This window comes from Colobus angolensis, unplaced genomic scaffold (genome assembly GCF_000951035.1).
Source record: "Colobus angolensis palliatus isolate OR3802 unplaced genomic scaffold, Cang.pa_1.0 Scaffold35, whole genome shotgun sequence".
In the NCBI taxonomy this organism is placed as follows: Eukaryota; Metazoa; Chordata; class Mammalia; order Primates; family Cercopithecidae; genus Colobus; species Colobus angolensis.
Window position 1 is genome coordinate 736,807 of NW_012116821.1, and position 26,362 is coordinate 763,168.

The 26,362-nt window shown below is 37.9% G+C and overlaps 1 protein-coding gene across 2 annotated transcripts in view; it reads right to left on the reverse strand.

Moving 5' to 3' along the window:
• The window catches only part of TFB1M (transcription factor B1, mitochondrial), a 61,149-nt gene extending 36,557 nt beyond the window's left edge, over positions 1-24,592 (reverse strand). The window contains exons 1-5 of one of the 2 annotated variants that reach the window (XM_011952750.1): positions 24,581-24,592; positions 18,742-18,926; positions 15,600-15,751; positions 2,992-3,100; positions 1,467-1,618 (exon numbers count right to left, since the gene is read on the reverse strand). In XM_011952750.1, coding sequence (XP_011808140.1) covers positions 1,467-1,618; positions 2,992-3,100; positions 15,600-15,751; positions 18,742-18,874 — 546 coding nt within the window. In that variant the 5' untranslated portion in view covers positions 18,875-18,926; positions 24,581-24,592. Of the gene's footprint in view, positions 1-1,466; positions 1,619-2,991; positions 3,101-15,599; positions 15,752-18,741; positions 18,944-24,580 lie in introns of those variants that run through there. The other variant, XM_011952749.1, reaches the window with a different exon arrangement.
• Between the last annotated feature and the right edge of the window lie 1,770 nt (positions 24,593-26,362).

Consider the following 26,362-nt stretch of genomic DNA (forward strand, 5'->3'; position numbering starts at 1 on the left):
CAAGGGAATTAATCCAAAATTCACAGTAGTGATCACCTTAGTAGCATGGGATGGAAAGGAGATGCAATCAGAGTGAGGGATACAATGGGGTATCAAAGGTACCGGTGATTCAATTACCCATGTGGGGGGTGGGGATTTAGGAGTTCCCTTTATTAAGCCATCTCTGTACATTATACAGTCATCCCTCGGTATCTGTGGGTTCCGTATCCATGGATCCAACCAACCCCAGATCAAAAATATTCAGGGAATAAAAAAAGGATGATTGCATCTGTACTGAACAGGTATAGATTTTTCCTTTATCATTATTCCCCAAATAATACAGTGTAACAACTATGTATAAAACATTCATACTGTCTTAGGTATTACAAATAATCTAGAGATGATTTAAAGTAAATGGGATGATATGCATAGGTTATATGCAAATACTACACTGTTTGACATCAGGGACTTGTGCACCTGTAGATTTTGGTATTTGCGGGGGTTCTGGAATCAATTCCCTATGGATACCAATGGATGGCTGTATACTCTTGTACTTGTATGTCATAATAACATTTTTTATAAAAACCACTTAAGAGTTTACACATCCCTCCTTATACCTCTGCAGCTCAAAAACCACCCTTGACTGCCCTGGAGGGTTTACTTTCTAGAGTGAACCCAGAACACTTCTGCCATGGGAATGCAGGCATAGCAGGCTTGGCTGAGGTAAGGGATGAAGTGCAATTTATATACTGAATAATGAGACCCTCAATCCCCTTCTTTTTCTCAGCTCCAAAGTGATTATCACATTCTTTTTTTTCCCCCCTCGAGACAGTCTTGCTCTGTCACCCAAGCTGGAGTGCAGTGGCGCAATTCTGGCTCACTGCAACCTCTGCCACCCAGGTCAAGCAATTCTCCTGGCTCAGCCTCCTGAGTAGCTAGGATTACAGGCGCCCACCACCACACCTGGTTTTTTGTTTTTTTTTTTTGTATTTTTAGTAGAGACGGGGTTTCACCATGTTGGCCAGGCTGGTCTCAAACTCCAGACCTCGCGATCCACCCGCCTCAGCCTCCCAAAGTGCTGGAATTTCAGGCATAAGTCAGCATGCCCGGCCAATTATCATATTCTTTAACTGCCATGCTATTAAGCCTAAAGGATCAATTTCAAGGTAAGACGTGCCAATCCTGGGTATGGTCAACAGGGCATTGCTTTTGTCTTTCTCCAATGGCACTGATGGCTATTGCATCCCTGTGTTTACCACACTACTTCCTTGGCTATCACACATCATTCGTGTTTTCCCAGAAGCTCACAGCAGTTACATCTGTCATCATCATCACAGTCTTAACTTTTGGCTGAGCTGCTGCTGGGTTTTTGTGTGTGTAATCAGATATTAACTTAGAAAACACAGACTCTGGTAAAAATGCACTATTATTATTTTGCTTTGAAATCTGAACATGTGATAAAATAGTCACAAAAAGTTAAAACTTACCTCTGCCACTTCCTTTTGAAAAGTCAAAGTCATCTGAGTTCTGCCATAAACAAAAGGTCCATCTCTACAGGAAAGATTTTCAAGCCACTTGATAATCAGTGGAGTTGAAACACTAAAAGGCAGATTTCCAATAATATGTACATTTGGAGGATCTGGTGGCAGAGGAAAAAACAACCTGAAATGATTCCATCAATATATTCTGAATACAATTTCAGTGACAAGTAAAATCAGACTGGATATTGATAGCATCAAACAAAAATATATAAATAGACCTGGCTAAATATTTTTCATTTCACTTATTATTCAAAAGCAATGTTTTCTCACAATCGGCTTTGCATTATTGAGGAAAAAATTATACTTAATTACTGCTCAGTTACTCAGAAAAAGTCCTTGAATTTCTGGCCTAGGAAATATATGAAAAAGAGTTGGCTTGAGAAAAAAGAGAATTTATTTTGGACATGATGAGATTAAAGTGCCTATGGAACACCTAGAAGAAGCTGCCACAGGTCAGATGCCCAGGAAGGGGGTACAGGCAGCATATAAAGATGTGAATGTCTGCCATACATAGGTGGTAAGTGAAACCATAGGAATGAAGTAATCTGGCAAATTTGCCCAAAAAGAAAAACCCCAGAAACAACAATATGTACAAAGTGGGTAGAAAAATAACCACCAGCTAAGAATAGTTAGAAAAAGTTCACGAATGTAAAAGGAAAAACAGGAGGGGCTGGTATCGGGGAGAAAAACAGCAGAGAAATCCTCCAGAAGACTATGGATTACAGTCAAATGAATGTGGAAGAACTCAGTCAGATAAGGTTTGAAACCGGAAATGAGGAAGGCACTGTGGTTCCAGTGTGGCTGGGCTGGGGCAGAAACCTGAAGGCTGCATGCTAAGAATAGGAGGGCCTGTTAGCTGGCGGAGACTGCGAGTGCAGCCCATCTGAAGGAGTCTGGTCATGGGGGAGGCCAGAGACATGGGGGCAGCCAGATGTGAAGGCACCCGAAGCCCTCCTCCGTTTGTTCTGAGAGTCTGTTATAGGAAGAAACATACCCTATTTATCTATGCATTCTGAAAGGCTGCACACAGCAGGTACCCAATAAACACTGCCTGTGAATGAAGACTGCCTTGGTTGTTCACTGAATGTGAAAAACAACAGAAAAAGTTAAAACAAAGGCTTGGGCATGGCTCAGTTTACTAAAGCACTTCTTTTTTTCCACTATTTGGAACAAATAACAATTCATAGTTTACCCTATCCTTATATGGTATCACAAAAAACGGTAAGTTTATTTGCACAGAATCCAAAACATTTAGAAATTTGAGACAAATGCATTAGAATTAAGAAAAAGTAACTAGATTTTATAATTTGGAAGCAGGAAGCAAGAGAAAATTATAATACACATTATTTAATTCTGTTCAGATAATTTTAAATATAAACATAAGACATCTGTAATAAATGTATCATAAAATGAACATTTGTGATACAAATAACCATAAAAGAGATGTTTATAACTACCCAAAAGCACTTACCATCTTCCCAGGGTCTTTGAAGACTTTCTGAAAAAGCCTTTTCTACCTTAAATGTCAAGACATCTCCATGAACAATTCTCAGTTTCCCAGGTGCTGCCTCAGAAAGCATCTAGTTTATAAAAAGATCAGTAAAATGAGCTCATATACTTATGAAAGTAACAAAACTAAACTTTTTAAACCTGTGCATTTAAAAAATCAGTTAAAAAAGTCAGAGACCAGGGGTGATCATTAACGAACAAATACTACATCATGTCTATTGCAAAAGACAATGGTGGTGTTTCATTTTAACACATATGAATGATTAGGGATAGTAACAGACAGTACAACACTAGCTTACAGTTTTACAAATATATTAGTGTAATTTTGACCCTCAGGATGACATTATTTCTGCATAGATTTAGCATAAACTCACTCCTAACAATAAGTTTTTAAATTAGAGACTAAGGACATTATCATGAAATACGGAGAATTAATCAGGAGTCAACCATATGAATGATAAGCTTAATTCAACTAAATCTTTATAGCCTAAATATATACAAAGGATTCTACATATCATCAAGATCTGTAACTTAATAGATGGGTAGATTTAGCCAAGTAGAAAGTCACCTGTCGATGCCAGTCTCCACTTTGCACTCCGAGATACTCCTCTGAGCAGAGCATCCCTAATCTTAATATTTGTTGATCCACAGCCCTTATCGACCTGATGAATTACCCTGGATGTTTTAACAATAGCTACTTCCCAACCTATTTCCACCTACTAACCGTTTGCTTTCTTTCCTTTTCCTTCTGTCTTTGTGAGCAAAAAGGGGGGAAAAAAGCACTTTTTCCTTTGTAATCTTTTTCTTCTTCATTCCACCTACCCTACCATCACACTCTCACAGTACTGAAGAGTTGGCACTTAATTCAAAAAACTTTATAGCTAAGTCATCTATAAATTCATATTGTTTACCCAACACAAAACTTGATTCTTGAAGACCTTGGTTACATATTAAAGTCTCTGAGCTTATAAATTTTAAAAGGCAGGAGTGAATATATCAATGAGAAGAAACATCACTGTAAGGTAGATTTCAAGGGAAGAAGTGACTTTCTTCCCACATTAAGTCAGAGCTCAGAGAACCTTGGCTTCAACTCAGTTGCCAAGATTCTAGAATGTGCCTAGCACTGGATAGGGATGGTGAACAGGCTCAAAGGGAACATTTGCCCTGAGCTTACCTTGGTCCTAATTATCTGGGTCCATTAAAGCTGATTTTTTTTCTCCTAACACTTCTCCTTGCCCAATTCATACAACCAAGAGGGAGGATAAACAAGATGATCACAGAAGCCAGAGAGGAGACACTGGACCAAGAAACATGGCTTATGGATTAGTCCACCTTTGGGGTCAACACTGTGCCGTGCACCTGCCTCTTTACAGCACTTACAACTTACAATTTCCCCTGCAACGACATATGCTCCTTAAGGTCAGGACCCACTTCCTAGCTACCTTTATAGCCCCTGTAGCTACAGCAATGCATGGTGAGTGTTCAATACATATTTAAGAAGTGCATGAATAAGTGAATGACCAAATGGCATTCAGGTCTTTGTAAAGCTGGAAACTTTCTCTTTTAGCCTGGGAGATCCAACTTTGTAGGGTCTAGAAAATTGCAAAGATTTACTTCACAAGTCAATCAGGCAGATTTATACAAATAATCTTTCAGAAATAAATAGTTGAAGTGCCTCTACTGGTAAGAGGCTAAACATATTTTAAGCCTGGAAATCATCTAGTTTGATATGTTTAGCCATGGTAGCTTAGCAAAAATAATTGCATGCCTCTGATATTAATATACTTATGGATTATTTTAAATTACCACTAGTTACTAAAACTTGATCTGCTGATTTCCAGGCAATACATCTTGGAAAATATAACAATTTCAATATACTAAAAATTTAAAAAGAGACCGCTCTCTATGTGGCATGCTCTTAATGTATAAAACCACATATTTAATCATAGCACTTACCATCAACGGAAAATGCTAAAATTTTTTCTATAATTATGTTTCACAAAGTTAAAACAAAACAAATCAGCGTGCCAAAAACAAAGAGGCAAAACTAAAAGCTTATGTCTCATGATGTCAATATATAGAAAGTACTTAATAATTTGTAGTTAGGACTAAAACACAACAAAACAATGTAAAATTGGCTCTTTGCCATTAACTTATATGCTCTGATAATCACATTTGAATCGTTAACTTTTCCCACACTGACAGGTACAACTGCATATCAAAAAGCTAATATAACATAAATAAATTTACCTTCCTTTCCTAGGTTTTGTTTTTGTTTTTTGTCTGGTTTTTGAGATGGAATCTTGCTCTGCTGCAGCTGGAGTGCAGTGGCGCAATCTTGGCTCACTGCAACCTCCGCTCCTGGGATTCAGGCAATTCTCTTGCCTTAGCCTCCCTAGGAGATGGGATTACAGATGTGCGTTACCACACCTGGCTAATTTTTATATTTTTAGTAGAGATGAGGTTTCACGGTGTTGGCCAGGCTGGTCTCTAACTCCTGACTTCAAGTGATCTGCCTTGCTTTGGCCTCCCAAAGTGCTGGGATTACAGGTGTGAGCCACCATACCCAGCCCCTTTCCTAGGTTTAAAACTACATTTCTTTTGGATTCCCGTTCACTTTTCAATCTCAGTCAATGACAAACCAAATTCTCCCCACACTTTAAAAGGTGCACCTCCTTCTTGACAATTTGTAGCTTGATCTACTTTGCAACTCCCCACTGCAGAAGGAATGAATGCTGGTGTTAACAGATTTATGTGACGCCCTTAAAGCAAGTATGGGTAAAAAGTGCTAGACAGACTAAATTGATATTATGATTATAGACACTACCCTTTTAAACACTTCAAATGATATTAAGCAATGACACACAAAGACTTTCTAGCCAACCAGTAACAGAAATGTTTTCACCACCATAATGATACATGAGGTATGGTGGAGGAGTGGGAAAAATCACTATTATATGCATTCAAGAATAACAATGGAGCATTACACTTCAAAACCCTGGAGGTGTTATCACAGAATGTGCTTAAAGGCACAGCCAATCACAAATGCAGGCACCAGATTACAGCCAAATAAGTACTTTTACAGACACTCTCAAATGGTTCTTTTCACTTTCATTTTAGTGTTCAATTCTATATTCTTCCAAAATGAGATGTATGCCAGTTTAGAGTAAAAGGCATCATTACATAAGGCTATAAAAGAAGAAACTGATGAAGAAGGGAAGAAGGGAAGCATACACGTAAAACACAAGAGCTAACAATCCTGACAATCATGAGAGCTGATTTACATAATGAAATATACAATTTTTGCTTTTCAATAGTAGTTGTACCAAGACTCCAAGAGATAGTTTTTTTCCTGGTATTATGCTTTGTAAAGGGTACATGAAACAATGTCATAAACAATGCCTTTAATAAAAGTTAAAACACAAATGTAGAAGCATCGTTCTGTGGCCATTTAAAAAACCTCTCCTCTAACCAAAGTCTTAGTGAAAGCTCCTCTGCAGGGGGCAAGTAACTGTGGTTTGGCTAGGCAGTTTTTTGTTGATTTTACTGGATAAGGAAACAAGTTATGTAATTCTTAGAACTTACACAAAATTATCAATTCCTTAAGAAAGAAGAAATACTATACCGAATAGCTATTTTGTACATTTTGTCACCTTCTCATGTAAGGGGTTCATGGCAGCCAACACTGTAGTTACGTTAATTATCTTCTTCCTGATTTGCCACATAGTAGCGCCCAAATTGGAAACAGGGCTGGGCAAAACTTGTTAAGCAAACTGTATGAGAAGGTAAAAATCTATAGTATAAAATATAGTAGGTGAAAGACAAAAGTTGTATTCTTATATATAACACATATAAAAGACTACTGCTATTTATTCATAAAAAAATAAAGATGTTACAATAGACTTTTCAGACTTTTAGAGAGAAAGTTACAGCATGATGTCAAAATGTCAATTAGCTTGCTTTATTTTAGTATGGAAAATAACTTGAATTATATTAAAAATGCACATTTTCAGATTTTCTCAGTATTTTAAATTTATGAACAGAGCAAAAACAAACAGAAATCACATAACCACTCATATCTTAAATGATACTACAGATATCTAAAAATATTTTTATAGGAATTTTAAGTTTGTTGGACATTTCAATGTCATTATCAAATCTTTCACTCTCTTTTTTAAATCTGACATTAGATTTGTATTAGTCCATTCTCATGCTGCGAATAAAGACATACCCGAGACTGGGTAATTTACAAAGGAGAGAAGTTTAACTGACTTGCAGTTCAGCATGGCTGAGGAGGCCTCAGGAAACTTACACTCATGGTGGAAGGGGAAGTAAACATGTCCTTCTTCACATGGTGGGAGCAAGGAGAAGAGCCGAGCAAAAGGGAGAAACACCCCTTATAAAACCATGAGATCTCATGAGAACCCACTCACTATCACAAAAACAGCAGCATTGGAGTAACTGCCCCCATGATTCAATTACCTCCCGCTGGGTCCCTACCACAACACATGGGGATTATGGGAATTACAGTTCAAGATGAGATTTGAGAAGGGACACAGCCAAGCCATATTGGATTTTATTCTATTTGCCTGTTTTATTTTTAATTGACACACAATAATTGTATGTTCTCACCACAAAGAAATGATGTTTGAGGTGGATATGCTAATTATCCTAATTTTATCATTATACATTGTACACAATGTACAGGTATGCTAACTACATAACCTTCTTCCTTAGGCCAATGTATAGGGATGCTACACTGCACAATCCTCTTTCTTAGGCCAAGAACACTGAACCAAATTTCACCCTTTTCTTGATGACCTGGGGTCACTGTTGCCATTAGAATAATGACAGATGCTAATTATGATATGCTTCTACACATGTGTACAATATGATAAAACTAGGATAATTAGCATATCCACTTCAAACTTTTATCATTTCATTGTGGTGAGAACATTTAAAATTCTCTCTTCTAGCTATTTTGAAATACACAGTATATTGTCATTAACTTAGTCACCCTACTGTGCAATGGAATGGTATTGCACAGCAGAACTTATTCCTCCCATCTAACGATAACTTTGTACCTGTTGACCAACCTCTCTATCCCCACCTCCCTTGCTTGCTTTTTAAGCAGGATCTGAACACCTAGGTATAGTATAGACTCATTTACTTAGCCTCATCAAGGAATTAGATGTTTGATTTAGTAAATTTTCTATTCAATAAATGTTTATTCCTTTAAGTGTTAACAGTTTTAAACAAGAAACATATAGAAGAAAATCTTTCTAAACTATATTGCAGAATCCTCTTCCTTAGGCCAAGAACACTGAACCAAACTTCACTCTTTTCTTGATGACCTAGGGTTATTGCTGTCTTTAGAATAATGGCCTCAACAGTTACGAAGGTATTTTTGCTACCCTATTGTTATTATTGCTTCTTCTGTCTTTATATTTGTCCTTTATAGCTTTCTGTCACTGTAACAACCGTTACTTCTTCTTTTTTTTTTTTTTTGAGACGGAGTCTCGCTCTGTCGCCCAGGCTGGAGTGCAGTGGCGCGATCTCGGCTCACTACAAGCTCCGCCTCCCGTGTTTACGCCATTCTCCTGCCTCAGCCTCCCGAGTAGCTGGGACTACAGGCGCCCGCCATATCGCCCGGCTAGTTTTTTTTTGTATTTTTAGTAGAGACGGGGTTTCACCGTGTAGACCAGGATGGTCTCGATCTCCTGACCTCGTGATCCACCCGTCTCAGCCTCCCAAAGTGCTGGGATTACAGGCTTGAGCCACCGCGCCCGGCCCAATTACAGTTGTCAGTGGACCTGCTTCTACCACTGATCTCTGTACTTCTACTTTGTATGGACTAAAAAGTCACTTTGGCTGTAAGCCACTTTTTGCTTATTTGTTGAGTTTTGTCTATGTTATGATTAACTATAGTAACATCAAGTAAGTTACATGTGTAAAGTAAGTAGTTATGTCACAACAGCAAGGTAGGCAATCTTCCTTCTTAAAAAATTTGTTAGAAATTAAAGAATTTCAAAACTTCATTATCTCTAATTAAAAATAGCTCTTTCTGCCTGGATGCTGAAATTACCTCATATGTCTCTTTATAAGATGGCTGGAAGGGGAATAATTAAAATAGCAACTATTACTGGCTACTGGGATTATGCCAGGCTCTTTACATCCATTTCTACTCATCCTTGCGGTATCCACAGAAGAGAACTATTATTCCCACGCTGCAGATGAGAAAGTTGAAGCTAAAAAACGTTTAATAGCAAGCTTAAGGTCACGAAGCTAGTAGGTGGCATATCTGAGATTTGGTCACTAGACTATTTGGTGCTCAAACCCATGAACTTTCCACTATGCCAATGAAGTGGAAATAATCAGTGTTTACCTATTAAAAAACCCCAAAGGTTAGGAGTCCGAGGCAGGTGAATCACCTGAGTTCAGGAGTTTGAGACCAGCCTGGCCAACATGGCGAAATCCAGTCTCTATTAAAAATACAAAAAATTAGATGGGCGTGGTGGTGGGCGCCTGTAACTCCAGCTAATCAGGAGGCTGAGGTAGGGGAATCGCTTGAGCCTGGGAGGTGGAGCTTGCAGTGAGCCGAGATCGTGCCACTGCACTCCAGCCTGGGCAACAGGAGCAAAAATCTGCCTCACAAAACAAACAAGCAAACTAACCAACCAACCAACCAAAGGCAATACTAACAATACAATGACTTACTTTCTGTCTCCAAAAATTCTTCAAAACAAACCCATCATTTAATGGTTAAGAAGAATCCTGAAACTTCCTACTCTGACAAAGATGGAGTCTAAGGGACCAGGCACATTCTCCTGCCTTAAACCAATTTAAAAAATGGAGAAAATAGAAGACACAACAATTTTCAGACATTAGACAGCAAAAAGCACAGGAAAACCTACAGATCCAAGAAGCTCAATGAATTCTACACACAAGAAACATGAAGAAAATTACAGTAAGCACATCATGATGAAACTGCTCAAAAACAGTAGAAAATATCAAAAGCAGCCAGAGAAAAAAGAACAAAGATAAGGATGATAAAAGATTTGCCAGCAACAATGCAAGTGAGAAAATGGCGGAGCAACTTCTTTAGAGTAACAAAACAAAAAAGCTGCCAAAATATTTTCCAAAAATGAAGGCAAAATGAAGGCTTTTTCTGTCTTCAGTCTATAGTAATAAATACAGGTGGTTGTTGGTGAAACAACAGATCTATAGATAAATAGAACAGAATTGGAAGTTCAGAAATAAACTGACACATAAAATCAGCTGATTTTTGACAATAATACCAAGACAATTCAATGAGGAAAAGATAGTATTTTCAACAAATGGTATTAAAAAAGAACCTAAACCTTACCTCACACAATATGCAAGAATTAGCTCAAAATGTATCAAAGACCTAAATGTAAAAACTAAAATTATAAAATACCTCAAAGAAAACATAGGAGAAATTTTTAGTGATCTTGGTTTGGCAAATATTTTAAAAATAAGACATACAAAGCATAAAATCTAGAAGAAAAAACTGATAAATTGCACTTCATAAACATGACATTTCTGCTCTTCAAAAGACAGTTATGAAAATAAAAAGGTAAGCCACAGCTGAGAAAACATCTGCAAAATCTGTACCTGACAAAGCCTCAGATCTGAACTATATAAATATCTCTTAAAATTCAATAATAAGACAAAAAAAGTAAAAGTACTAAAAATATTTGAACAAATAACTCCCCAAAGAAGATACAAAGATGGCAAATAAGCACATCATATGTCCAGTATCATTATCTATTAAGGAAACGCAAATAAAAACCACAAGAGGATACCGTTACATATTCACTAGGATGGCTAAAATTAAAAAGACTGACCATGCCAAGTCTCAGCAAGCATGTGGAGCAATGGGAACTCTGAAGTACAACTGGTGGGAATGGAACATGGCACAGTCATCTTATAAAACAATTTGGTAGTTCTGTAAAAAGTATAATATACGTCTACCACAGGACCTGGATATTCTACACAGGACCCAGATATTCTACTCCTAGGTTTTTATTCAAGAGAAACAGAAGTGTGTATCCACACAAACACTTGCATATGAATGTTCATAAAACCTTTATTACAGTATAAGAGCCAAAAAATAGAAAAACCCAAAGTCTCTCAACAGGTGCATAGATTCACAAATATGGTATATTCATAAAATGGAATACTGTTCAGCAATAAAAAGGAGCTGATGAACACCTCAACATGGATGAATTGCAAAATAATTATGCTAAGTAAAAGACATCAGACCAAAATGAAAGTACATATTGTATGATTCCATTTATATAAAATTCTGAAACATAAAAAATGATCTATAGAGACAGCAGATTAGTGGTTGTCTGGGATAGGTAAAGGGGGAAGGAAGGGATAGAGTACAAAGAAACATGAGGAATCCTGATGATGATAAGTGTTTATTTTCTTGATTGTGATGATGGTTTCACGCAATTACACGTATGTCAAAACTCAGTTAACTGGGCGCGGTGGCTCTTGCCTGTAATCCCAGCATCTTGGGAGACTGAGGTGGGCAGAATGCTTGAGCCTGGGAGTTTGAGACCACCATGTAGAAATGGTGAAATCCCATTTCTACAAAAAAATACAAAAATCAGCCAGGCATAGAGGTGTGCACCTGTAGTTCCACCTACTCAAGAGGCTGAGGTGGGAGGATTGCTTGAGCCCAGGACGTCAAGGTTGCAGTGAGTTGTGCTTGTGTCACTGCACTCCAGCCTGGGTGAAAGAGTGAGACCCTGTCTCAAAAACACACACACACACAAATCCTCAGTAATTTGTATACTTTAAATATGTGTAGTTTACTGAGCATCAGTTGTATCTCAACAAAGCTGTAAAACAAAGTGTATTAGTTCATTTTCATGCTGCTCATAAAGACATTCCTGAGACTGGCAATTTACAAAAGAGGTTTAACTGGAGTCACAGTTCCACATGGCTGGGGAGGCCTCACAATCATGGTGGAAGGCAAGGAGGAGCAAGTCACATCCTACGTGGATGGCAACAGGCAAAGAGAGAGCTTGTGCAGGTAAACTCCCATTTTTAAAACCATCAGGTCTTGTGAGACTCATCCACTATCACGAGAACAGCACAGGAAAGACCTACCCCCATGATTCAATCATCTCCCACTGAGTCCCTCCCGCAACACATGGGAATTATGGGAGCTACAAGAGGAGATTTGGGTGAGGACACAGAGCCAAACCACATCACAAAGTATTTAGTGTGATTAACTCTCCATAAATATTAGGTATTACTATTTTTAATATATGAAGCCTTTAAAACAGTGCTCTGCAATCTTTTGGCTTCCCTCGGTCACACTGGATGAACTGTCCTGGGCCACACATAAAATGCACTAACGATAGCCAATGAGCTTGAAAAAAAAATGCAAAACAAATCTCATAATGTTTTAAGAAAGTTTAAGAATTTGTGTTGGGCCGCAGGCAGTCTGTGGGCCATAGCTTGGACAGGTTTGCTTTAAAATAAACAGAAAAAAATAAAATAAAATGAGGGAGAATCTGGACTACTTCTCTGAAGGGGTACAAATGATTTACAAAATTTATCTCCACTTCAGAAATGCAGAAGAACCTATCAAAGCTTCAAATTCCCTGAGATGTGAGAAAATCTAAGTTATTTCCAGTTCAGAAACGGGAAAAAACTTATCAAGGCCTCACGCTCCTTGAGATTCAGGAAATCTCCTCACTCCTCTCCAAGCACAGAGAATCCAGTCAGTCATGAAAACATAACAAGAAACAACGAAAAACTTAAAAACCTTGAAATGCACAATCAGAATGTGACAACATCAAGAAAACCCTAGGTGTCCAATGCAAGTTTGATGAGTTGGAGAATGCCCCAATGTTTCCATAGCACTGGGGAATTTTCTAGTGCTCCAATGGAATAACATGACTTCCTCTGATACCTCTTTCCAGATCAGAGGTCTCCTGATCAGTCATTAATCACCAGAGGTAATCAAGGCACAGGGATAACAATTTAACTGATTACTTATAACTAAGGTATTATTGAGTGCTAAGTATCAGGCATACACTTAATCCTCATACGAGTCCTACGAGCAAACTGAGGCACAGAGGACAAAATTACCTATCCAAAGTCACCCAACTAGTAGTAGAATCTGAAGTTAAACCCAGGCAGGCTGATGCTGAAGTCTGTGTCTTTACCACAAAACTATACTATACTAAACATACTAGACATGTTTTTCTTACCTTTAGAACATGCTGAGCATGAATCCTGTATGAGCACCAGTTTTTCTTTCCCCTAAACTGCCTCATGAAAATACTGTAGGAATTGAATTACTGTAGGAAATGACAGGCTTTCAGCTAGAAGATATTTTATAAATTATTACAATTTATTTAAAAAGTAATTATATTAGCTTAGAAATCACTAAAATGGAATCCTTAAAATAGATCACTTTCTTTCTGCTTTTACTCAGTTTTATGATTAATTTAGTACCTCTCAAAGAAAGTAGTTTTACATATTGAAACATTCCTTACTGGGGGAAAAAAAGGCCCATTTGATATTTTAGTACCCAACATTTCTTTTTAAGGCAAATTCCTTTCTTGCATATAAGATATTAAGAATTAATTTTGTTTCTACTGAAAACAAATGAGAAGTCAAATATACATTTCCTGTAGAGTAATGTAACTTGAAATCAGCCTTCAAATTTAGAAAAAAAGAGCATAAAACTTTTTCATTATCAATGCTACACAAATATTTACTTTCATTATTTAATAATACATTTAATTATCAAATATGAGAGACACATATACACATATATACACAGATACAGAAATAGTCGGTCAACCTTTTTGTTTCTCATGTGAGACATTTACTGAACACCTCTATGTACCAGGTACTGTTATGTGAGATAGAGGTACAACAGGGAACAAAACAGACACAAATCTCTACCCTCAGGTACTTACATTCCAGAGAGGTAAGTCAGTTAACAAACAAATGGGAAGAACATATATACAGTACGTCAGATGATGATACATCGAATGAGATAAAACATGGCTGGAGATAGGAACGCAGTGCCTTAGGGGTTTGGGGAAACTGAGAAGAGAAGGGTGGCAGTCACTCTTTTCAACAGTCTGCCTTTAAAGATCTTTTGTTCATATCACTGAGGAGAATATGTGGGAATGAATGGAAATCTGGTTCACCCGCTGGCCTAATAAGAAAGAATAAACCCAAAAATGGTGACATATGAGGGACAAGAAGTCTTTTTAAGAGCAAAAAAGTCACGTGAGTATTCCTATGTCCAAAAAGGGCTATATGAATAAGCCCGAAGGGGTTTATACAATTATTCAGTTTCTTTTCATAATCTCGTGATCTTACCAAAAACAATAATATTCCCATTTCCACCTCTAACTGATATATAATTCTTAAAAAATCGGATACACGCACAAAAAGTTCTAGGTTTTCAAAAACAATTTCTCAAACTGTTCTGACAGAAATTAACATTTCTCCATTAATATATACACAAGTTAGTATTAGAATGTACTCATTTTAAATCAATTTATCCTTTTGTATAGAAGTAATAACGTAGAAAACTATATTATTCTATTAAAGTCACATGATAAATTGCTTGTCATCTGAGCCGAAGGTTCAGGGCTCTTTTGTAGTTTTAAAATTACGGAGGAATCAAACAAAGGCCTTTAAGTCATTAAGTGTTCCCTTATGAGGATATCCCTTTACAAGATCCCTGATACAATCTATTTCACTGTTTGCTAGCATTTTAAAAAAAGTAAGTTCCTCCTTATTTCAAATCCTCAATCCTGTCTCCCTCAATTTCCATCTATTTGTTTTAGTTCTTTCTTAGAAAAGATCAAAACAAGCTTATCCTATTTACCACCAACCTTGGATGTGCAGCTGTGTATGCTCCTACCCAGGGCCTCTTTTCTCCAGCTGAAACATGCCCAGTTCCTTCAACTCTTATTTCTCATACAATAACAGTGCCTGTATTTTAAAGATGCATATATCATTTCATTTAAACCTCATCCTAAATCTATGAAAGTACAACTTCCTTCCTTCACTTAAAAAATTTATCTTATAAAAGAATCCTCAAGCTTCATAATTAAGTCTCTCATGATGAAAAGCGTGCATATGTCTTACTCATCTTTTGTTTGAGGAAATGCTTTTTGAACCTAAATGAAGTTCTCAAAAGTCACACCAATTAGTCATTACTGGCCATTATTTATTTTTGAAGGAACGGGCCACAACATGCACAGCTATTAGTAGACTTAAAAAAAAAACCACACAAAACAATTAGTTTGTTTAGCAAAAAATGCGTAAAGCAGGTTTTTTCAAGGTGTAGTCAACAGACCATCTGGGAGTCCTTGTTAAAAATGGAGACTTCCAGATTTCTCCAGACTATGGAATCAAAATCTCTGGAATGGGGCCTTGGGGATCTATAGTTGAGGAAAAATACATAATCTTTGTGTACCCTGGGGTTTAAGCATCATGGCATAAAGATTTAAATTCAGCTTTTGCCTCCTAAAGAAGGCTCTTTGAGTTTCTCACCTGTAATCCGGGAATAAATCGAGTGTCCTTTTCAACCACCAGAAGTTCAGCGACATCGGCATTGAGAATAGATCTTGTGATTCCCCCTGGCCCAGGGCCCACTTCGTAAACATACGCATTTGCCAGATTGCCAGCTTTCCTTACAATTTTATCTAGAGGAAAAAGAGTTTTAGTTATCTCGATTAACTTGGCAAATTCAACGTATGAAATTTAGCGGGAAAAATCTTCTATAAAAATCCAGCCATTACCCAATCAATTGATCCTTTACGTACAACATTTATTTGACTAACTCTCTACTTAAATTAACATGAAGTGGTAATTCAATATGCTACCACATCACTGTTGAACTGTACCAGTTCCTTAACAAAAACAGGATTAGCATGACAGTTTCTTAGCTTAAATTTAGCTAATATTGCAGTTTCTATCTGCCCCATGCAAATTCTTTTCAAATTGATTTGAAACCAACCACCTCCTAAGAACAGATTGGATAAGCATGCAGCACTTTTCTATAGTTATTGAACACTGAATATCTGAATAAGCAACACTAGTTTCACATACAGAATCTTCACTATTGCTAGTATTGCTAGTGAAATCCAAAAGCAAAAAGTGCTTAAGTCTCCTTTTTATCTAGAGACATCTTGTTGGTGGTCAATATGGCAACAGCAATAAGTTCTTAGATCACAACATTTTCAGAAATTTGAATTCTTAGTCATTTTCAGGAAAAAGTTAAATTGAGCAGTTGAGGGTTTTTAAAGCTTTGCACACATGCATGTTAATATGGAAAAATAAAATTTTTAATTAATCAAATTCAACTTAGCAGCCCTTAAGACATCATAAAAGAGTAGAGTATTGACTCAGTGCAGCCAATCATCACATCTGGAAAAACATGCAATGGGCTGGTCTTAATGACTCTGAGATATGGAAATGCAAGGAACTGGTCTTCCTAGGATAGTGGAAATTTAGTCACTGAAAACATACCAGCACTTCTTGTAAGTGTTCACAGTCCTATTTTTGCTTGTTTTCAACAACATACCTTTGCCGGTTAAAATGAGGAAACTAGTTTCTTAACCATCCAAAAATGGTTTAGTCTTTTAACAGGGAGGGAATTAGCATCCACAGACCATCTTACCTGTTATGATCGATTTACACACATTCTCACCTAATCCTTACATGTTAACCAAGGACTCCTATCCCAATTTCATTTCTCTTAACCTTTCAGTTTCCTTGTCTATTGTTTCATTTGTACAAGGTCATGGACTTCAACACAGGTATAAATTCTAAAGTCAATGCCTCTCAGAAGGGGAACAGGAAGGACACATTATGGAATGAATTTAATATTCTCCTTCTTTAAAATGGAGAGCTACAATAGTAGGCAGGTCTCTGCTCTCAAACTTTTCAGGCACATTGAAATACAAATGAATATTAAAGAAGCACTATCAAATCAATGAGCTTGGATTTCATTCTTGCTCTCCTCTGCCTGAGCTTCTAACCTCAGGTAAATACCCTAATCTCCCTTAACTCTGGTTCCCATAGAAAGAGTGGATAATACCTAGAATTTGAAACTTACTCCTGAAGATAAAGGCTCATGAGAAAATGTATTTGAAGGATTTTTAAAAATATAACATTATATAAATATATAAAATATATTTTTAAAAATATAGACAGACCTGTAACTTCTAACCTGAGAATGGTGATTTATATTTAGAATGTGGCTATAACAAGCAGAAAAGGCTCGCACTAGCTATTACTAGAACCAAAGAATTTTAGAGTGGGTAATCTTTTAAAGTAGTAGGCCCTTCTTCCAATTAAAAGATGAGGAAACTACCGGGCGCGGTGGCTCACACCTGTAATCCCAACACTTTGGAAGGCCGAGGCGGGTGGTTCACTTGAGCTCAAGAGTTTGAGACCAGCCTGACCAACATAGTGAAATCCCGTCTCTACTAAAAATATAAAATTAGCTGGGCATGGTGGCTCAAGCCTGTAATCCTAGCTACCTGGGAGGCTGAGGCACAAGAATCACTTGAACTGGGGAGGTGGAGGTTGCAGTGAGCCGAGATCGTGCCATTGCACTCCAGCTTGGGCAACAAGAGCGAAACTCCGTCTTAAAAAAAAAAAAAAAAAAGATGAGAACACTTAAGAGTTAAATTATTTTATCCAAAGTCATATTGCTACAGGCAGAATAAAGACTACACGTCCAAGAAATAAAATATTTTATGTTTTCTGGAGTATGCTTCATTTAAGTGAAAATGAACTTTTTGGGTGTGATTTACTGCTCTTTGCAACTTCTGAAGTGGGACCAAACAGAATGAAATATGAACATCTCAAAACCTAAGTACTCCAGCAGTGACTTAGTAGCCATATTTGTAATATATTCTTGCAATCTCATCTCATAGAACATCACTAAGCAATGGTGATGGTGGTTGAACGACCATATATTAATACATTCGTCAAAACTCATCAAACTGAGCACTTCAAACTGGTGAATTTTACTGCATATAAATTATATCTCATAAAAAGTGACTTTAAACAATTAGGTGTGGGAATGTAAACTTGCTAAAAGTAAGCTCCTCGAGGAAACACCGCCTTGTTCTATCCCAGCCCATATCCTATCCCAGCACTAGCACAACGGTGCTTGCCTAATACATACTTATGAATGAATATTAGCGTCCCCGAGGCTTTCTTAGACTCAACAGGTAAACGTTTAAACAACGAATCCTACGAGGGATACTCTTTTCACCAACTTATTGATAAAATCCTGGCACCAATTTAAATTCTGGTAACTTTAAACTGCATGTAAAGCAAGTCCAGCAACATGTGCTGTACCATTTCAGAGTGATTGATTTCAAAGTGACCCAGATTCCAGTATTCACCAGCGCCTTTCACGACACATGAACCCTTCCTCCCCTAGTGAGCTCGGCTACACCCCCCTGAACGCGGAGTTTTGTGAGCAATCAACGCACTTCACGTGTCTCCTGGAGGGTGGGACCGGAGTTCTTTTGATACAAGGAGGTCGAAGGACCTGACCAAAAGCCCGTCGCACGCCAGTGCCTGGACACCCGCCCGCGGGGACGTGCGAGACCCCCCAGCCCACGCCCCTAGGGACACTGGGGAGACATCCGGGGAGCCCTGCTAAGCCATCCACCTGTCAGCCTCAAGTCCAGGAGGAAATTCTGTGATAGCTGCTTTGTTGCTTGCAGTCTGAACAACTTAATGATTTCTCGAATCGTGGGCAACGGCGGGAGACGGGAAGTACTGAGCTTCCCGGAGGCAGCCATGAGACTCGTCAAGCACCAGCTACCCCTGCCTCACCAAGGCCCTTCACCCCCGCTCCGAAAGAAACGCGCAGGGTAGGAATCTGCGAGACCTAAGGCCCGCCTCGGAGCCAGCCCCATTGGTCAGACCCACCCCACCGGAAGCGATGACGGCGGACAGGAAATCCGGGTGTGCTGAGAGCGCATGCGCTGCGTCCTGCTGAGAGAGGGGCAGGCTGGGTGCCCCGCGGCTTCCGCAAGTGAGAACGGCGGAGGAGCCGGGTGGGAGAGGCTTCTCCGGAGCGGGCGGTTGGGAGGGCACCCAGGAGGGCGGGACGAGGCGGGGCCTGGGCAGGGTGGGGTTTTTCGGGAGAGTTGCTCTGAGATTTGGTGCAGCCGCTTTACTCCAGCCCTGAAGTTTCTAAGGGCTTCCGGCCCTTTGACGTTCCAAATGCCTATCTCTGAATATTAGAGGAAAAGCGAGTGTTTAGAGGCAAAGCTATTGTTTGTTAGCAGTTATTTCTTACGGTGAGGTGTTTTTAGAACCTCCGCTCTGCAGATGCTGCATGACGGGTTTTTAACTTTGTTCAGCCTCAGTTTTTTCATCGATTAAATGGACCTAATGTCTACCTCAAAATTGTGAGCGCTAAATGAGAGTTCGCCTGGTGTGCACGTTGAGAACACAGTGCACACATGGCATTGGGTAAGCTCGTACGTGATCAATGGTGGCTGTTATAATTATTTGGCAGATGAATAATTAGCCAGTGTAAAGAGGTCATTTAATTTGCTAGGATTACAGCTAAGAACAGAGAGAAGACTCATGAGTTCTGCCCTTCCGTTATACCAGATAAAACAACGAAGCAAAGAAAAATATTAAAGTTTCTCTGATAGATGGGATAATTTTGCTCTTTTAACCCTGCTTATATTTGGACATTGCTGCATTGATCACAAATCTTAACGTTTTTGTCCCTCAGTTAGTAAGTTTTTAAAAAAGCTAATGGAAACCGAAATAACTGTGGGCATGATACAGAAATGGGGAGTACTTTGAAATTGCAGTGGAAAACCCAACCACTTTCTATAAAAGCTATTTTAAAAGGAACTGAGATAATCTCCTAACTTTAAAAAACAGTGATGACTACCATAGAGGTAAGGAGATTTACCCAACGTGGCATCAAAATGTAGGCTGAAAGTACAGACTCTTGATTCAGATATCTTATTGTCCACAACACACTCTACTTGAGAAGGCATTCATTCACGGTTGTATTCATTATTTCACGTACTCCTCGCAATGGTCCTGTGTGAATGAGATTATTATTCTTAGTTTACTGTGAAGAAATAGGGGAGGTGAGGTCATTTGACTTGCCCAGAGTCAGACAGCAAAGTACAGGGAGAAGACAACCTGAGTTGTGTCTTTTCTGAGTTCTGATCTCACTGGCCACACTCGTGTCAGCTTATTATTTTTAAGTTAATTTATGTTAATTTATTAACATTTAAATATATAGAAATACGAATCTAGGTGTAACCATAAGCCTACAGTTTTCATGTAACTATTTAAACAATTGCAATAAATATATACAAAACCAATATAAATAGTCTTATTAATTGACAGTGATGAACACTGTTAAATCATTACGCTTAGTGCTAACTGGCAAGATTCCTTTTTTTTTTTTTTTTAAGTTTCAGCTTACCAGTGATACAGTATGCCATTTAATGACTGGATGTTCTCATTAGTTTCTGGAGTCAAACTATTACCAAATCTTTGTTCGAATTTTTTTCCATTGTCGCTTGTCTTTGTTTTGGAAGAGCATGGAAGCTACATATTAAGTCTGCCTGCATCTGTTTTCAGTAGCTTGGAAACAAGTGAATTTGAATTATTTGGCACTAATGCTACCATGAACACACATGTTGCCTAACAGGTATAAAGAGGATATTCAGATGACCCCAAATATAATCACATAAGCTTTTTAAAAGATTGACATCAACATAAAAACAAACTAAAATCTAAATGAGTAAAACACCTTTGCGTGGAGAATTTGTAGATGCCTGATAATTTGTCCCAGATCTAAATATGAATTTATGGGTGGCTTATGCTATGCCATTTTCAATAACTGACATTTGTGAGATTATTACCTACTATTTATAAAGAAACTTCCTATGTTACTTAATTCTCATTTCAGTTCTGTGATGTAGGTTCACAAAGATGTGTCTTAGTTCATTCCTGCTGCTATAACAAAATATCTGAGACTGGGTAATTTATAAAGAACAGAAATATACTTCTCACAGTTCTGGAGGCTGAAAGTCCAAGATCAAGGAGCTGGCAAGTTTGGTGCCTTGTGAAGGCTGCTCTCTCTACCTCAAGATAGCATCTTGTCGCTGCATCCCCCAGAAAAGAGGAATGTCATGTCCTCACATGTCCCAAGGCAGAAGGGCAAAAAGGGATTAGCTAATTCCCTCCAGCTCTATCAGGTTGCTAATCCCATTTATGAGAGCTCTACCTCAATTAATTAATCACCCCCTCAGGGCCTCCCTCTCAGTATACTACCACATTGGTGATTTAGTTTCGGCACATGAATTTTGGAGGACATTCAGACCATAGCACAGTGCTTTGCTAGTAAGTGGTGGAACTGAGTTTAGATCTTCCATCTATACTGTGCTTTTTATTAACCTCTGATACGTGTTAAATAATTTTTTAACTGAGTTAAAAATTCTAGCTTAGGAGAATCTTCAAAGTTTTTAATAGTCCTTGAGATCCAATTTTTATCATCATAAATATCTAATCCTCAGTTTTTAATTTTCAGAAAATTATGCATAACTCCCTGCAAAAGCCTAAGAAATCAGCAGGGGGTGTTTTAGTAGTGTATTTCACATATTAATGCAAATGGTTTTATCCCTTAAAAGAGAGGTATGCAGTTTCATCAGTTTTGAAGCTTTGAAGTGTCTGCTTCATCTAGATACAGATTTTAATATGCTAAAATATTATAATTAATACAGAAATCACTAGCCCCACCTGTCAGTGAAGATGAAGAACTACAAATGATTCATACTAAACTATATTGCAGAATTCTAATTTGCATAAAATCCCAAAATGGTTATATAGGAAAATTACTTATTATTTTAGTATTTATTTTAATAAAAATGCATATGTGACTATATTTGGCATAAGTGATTTAGTGTCTATTTATAGAAAAAGTGCTAATTCTAAAAGGTTGTCATTTTACCGTTCCCTGAAAGAGATTTGAAAGCTGCAGAGAGCAGTATCTTCCTGCCATGTGGGAATTTTCAGAGAAAATTAAATGTGGTTTGGAATTGCCAAATTGAACTTTATAAAATGACTATTATGGTATGTAAAGTGCCCTTTTCTGATAGTATTTTATAATTACATATAATATGATTCAATGCTCCAGAGAAATATTAAGAGCTACATTTCGCGCAAATTTAGGGTTTTTTTGTTTTAATGGCTCTTTGATGCCCACTGTTCACAAAGGAATCTAGTGACCTACCTAGAGGGAAGAAGGAAAAATGTGATAACTGAGCAGACAGACCAAATGCTTATTCTGTGGGGATAGAAGTAGGGCAACTTATGGCAACAAAACCAGCTAATTGCCTGAGGGAACAATGGAACACTTACACTATTTTTGAAAATACAGTGTTTATCCCTATTTCAAGCAGTATTTGAAAGCCTGCTCATTGTCCCCAAAGGTCTGTGAATTACTGTCAAGTATTCTAATGAGGTGTTGAGGATGGGCAACTCATTTGACTCAGGGAGCTATGGGTAGAGCTTTTTCCTACACAGTAAGCAAACCTTTTTGTGAATGAAGAAAATATGCTAACAGCATTATAAAATAATTAGCCTTTATTATATAGGCAAACCTTTGAGATACTATGGATTCAGTACCAGACCACCAAAATAAAGTGAATATCTCCATAAAGTGAGACAGATGAAGTTTTTGGTTTCGCAGTGCATATGAAAGGTATGTTTACATTCTATTGTTGTCTATTAAGTGTGCAATAGCATTATGTCTACAAAAAATATGTATATACCTTAATTTAAAATGCCTTATAGCTAAAAAAATGCTAACGGTCATCTGAGACTTCAGTGAATGTTAATCTTTTTGCTTGTAGAGAGTCTTGCCTTTGACTTGATGGAGCTAAGTGATCAGGGTGGTGGTTTCTTAAAATAAGACAGTGAAGTTTGCTGCATCTTTTAACTCTTTTTGTGAAAGATTTCTCTGTGGCAGACAATGCATTTTACCCATGGTAGAACTTCTTTCAAAATTGGAATGAGTCCTTTCAAACTCTGCCACTGCTTTATCGACTATTGTGTAATATTCTAAATCTTTTGTTGGCATTTCAACAATGTTCACAGTATTTTCACAGGAGCAGTATTCTGCAGGAGTAGATTCCATCTCAGGAAACCACTTTCTTTGTTAATTCCAAGAAGCAACTCCTCATTCATTCAAGTTTTAACATGAGATTGCAGAAATTCAGTCATATATTTAGGCTTCACTTCTAATTCCATTTCTCTTGCTACTTCTACCACATCTGCCATTACTTTCTCTACTGAAGTCTTGAGCCCCCCAAAGTCATCCATGAGGGTTAGAAACCGCTTCTTCCAAACTTCTGTTAATGTTGATATTGTAGCCTCCTCCATGAATCATGAATGTTCTTAATGTCATCTAGAATGGTAAATCCTTTGTAGAAGGTTTTCAATTTATTTTGTCCAGATCCATCAAAGGAATTACAATCTAGGGTAGCCATACCCTTACAAAATGTGTTTCTTAAATAATAAGACTTGAAAGTAAAAAGTACTCTTTGATCCATGGGCTGCAGAATGGATGTTATGCTAGCAAGCATGAAAACAATATTAATTTCCTTGTGTATCTCCATAAGAGCTCTTGGGTGGCCAGATGTGTTTTCAGTGAACAGCAACATTTTAAAGATTTTTTTTTCCTGAGCAGTAGGTCTCAACAATGACTTAAAATATTCAATAACCATACTGTAAACAGATGTACTATCATCCAGGTTTTGTTGTTTCATTTATTTCTAGAGCACAAGTAGAGCAGATTTAGTGTAATTCTTACTTGCCCTAGAATTTTTAATATGATAAATAAGGATTGATTTCAATTTAAGGTCACCAACTTCATTAGCCCCTATTAAGTGTTAGCCTGTTGTTTGCAGCTTTGAAGTCAGGCATCGAAATGTCCTTTCTAGCTATGAAAGTCCTAAATGGCATGTTCTTCCAATATAAGGCTGTTTTGTCTACATTGAAAATCTATTATTTGATATCACCACCTTCATCAATGATCTCTCCATCCCCTCAACATCTATATCCCATACCATCATCAATTCCCAAAATCGTGTCTCGACAACAGATCTCACAATTGACTTCTCTCCAGTTCTGCTGCCAGCATCTTTCACATTCATTCCCGCAACCACTTTCAGTCTTATTCTACAATACATTTATATTCAGCAGCAAAATGAGCTTTAAAAGTGGAAATTGGATCACTTCACTTATCTGCATACAACCCTTCAGGGGACTCCCAATTGCATTTAAAATAAAAATGTAATCCCTCGCTATGGCCTAAAAAACCTATGTCCAACCTCATTTAGATCCACCTTCCCGAAGATAAGCTGTGGCCCTGCCGGTCCTCTTTCAGTTCCTTAAACATGCCAAGTGCTTGCTTCCTCTCTTTCCTTGCATATGCAGTTTTCTCTGCCTGGGATGATCACCTCCCACTCTTCAGCTGGCTATCGCCTTTTCTTTTTCCGTCTCAACTTCAAGGTGACCTTTTCAACTGGAGCTTTTCTTGACAAATTCTAACGAGAAGGACCTAATTTGACCTTTGACAAGCTCACCTTGAGGTTTTACTCTTCTATTGCTTCCTCAAAAAAAATTTTTTTAAAGCATAGTCTTAAGTGTCACATCAACAGATTTCTTCCAAAGGTTCCATCTTAGTAGAACAGGTTCAGGTTCATAGTACACAGGGCTCCTCTCTTTCTCTATCAATGTCTTTGCTGACTGAGCTACCGAAAGGTAACAGCCAATGTCTAACAATCAGAAAAAATGCCAGAGGTCACAGAGCTGGAGGTAGATCTAGATCCTCAGGCCAAGCATTAACTCTTTGGTTGGTGGATTGTGAGGACTTCTGGGAAGTCTTAAGGGAGAATCCAGTGTGGCTCAGGCACCAGTGGCAGGTATTTTGGGGATCCTGGGAGCATCTATTTTTGGCAGGTGTGGCTGTGTCCTAATTCAATATTGCAACAAGTATAATATGGCCATTCTGGTACATTCAGACTAAGTATCAGTCAGTCGTGTTTCTACTCAGGGGTCTCTGCGACTCTTCATCTCAGCCTTGTTTGCCCCCCTTGGTACAACTACCCTTGATTTTCATTATTATTTATGTTGCTTATTTGTTTTTCTGTGTATATGTCTATCTTCCCTACTAAAATGTAGGATCCATGAAAACAGGGCAGTATCTATTTGTTCATTAAAGTGAACCAATTGTTCACTTAGAAAAATTCTGATACACAATGGATATTTAATACATATTTGCTAAATAAATGAATGAAAATGACTTCCTCTGATTAGTTAGGGTACATTTTATTTTCTATAAGGATATGAAACTCCAAAAATTATAGCTGTTTTCAAACTTTTAAAAGTCCTGGGTAGATCTTTTTGTAGACTGTCTTATATTTCTTCCCAAGAACCCCTATCATGAAGCCATCACAGTAGCCTTTCTAAGAAGCTTATATTTCTAAATCGGATCTCTTTCTCCAGCTCATGCTCCTCTTTGGCTTAAAATTTTTCCTGGTTCCTTTTTTACCACTTACAGGGAGAATGTTCAGACCTCTTATTGTGCCACTCAAGGTTTGACACAATCTAGGTCTAAATTCCTTTCTAGTTGCATTTCTGTCATGCCTTCCTTTATTTCCTTAGTATATACTGAGACCTGCTACTCCACAAGAATGCCTCCGCAACTCTATCTGCTTTGTTGGGCAAAATCCTATTCATTTTCTGGGCCCAACGCAAGTGTGACTCCTTGTGAGAAACTTTTTGATATTTACTGACCACCTTCTTGTCACACTCTCCACTCTGGCCCTGATCCCTTCCACTCTGAGGTCCAGTTCTGCTACATTCATAAACCCAGCAGAATCCATGTTGCATTTTGCAATATAGTAACTTGCATCATCACATACTGCATTGTAATATAATATAATTTCAGTGCCTCCTTTGTCAGACTCTTAGCTCTTCAAATAAAACAGTGTATTTTATTCATCTTTGTGTATGCAGCACTAGCAGGGTGCCTGACACACAAGGGGCACCAAGATATGTTTCCTGATGAGACCCAAACCATGGAGATTGTTGCCAGTTTTAGACACAAACTGCACAGCAAACTGTATTGAATAGAGCAGAGGGGCTGGAGTTAAGAAAACTTGGGTAAAAATCCAGGCTCCATCTTCCTTTTACTTCTGTGACCTTGGGCAAGCTACTTAATCTTTTTGGAACTTAGT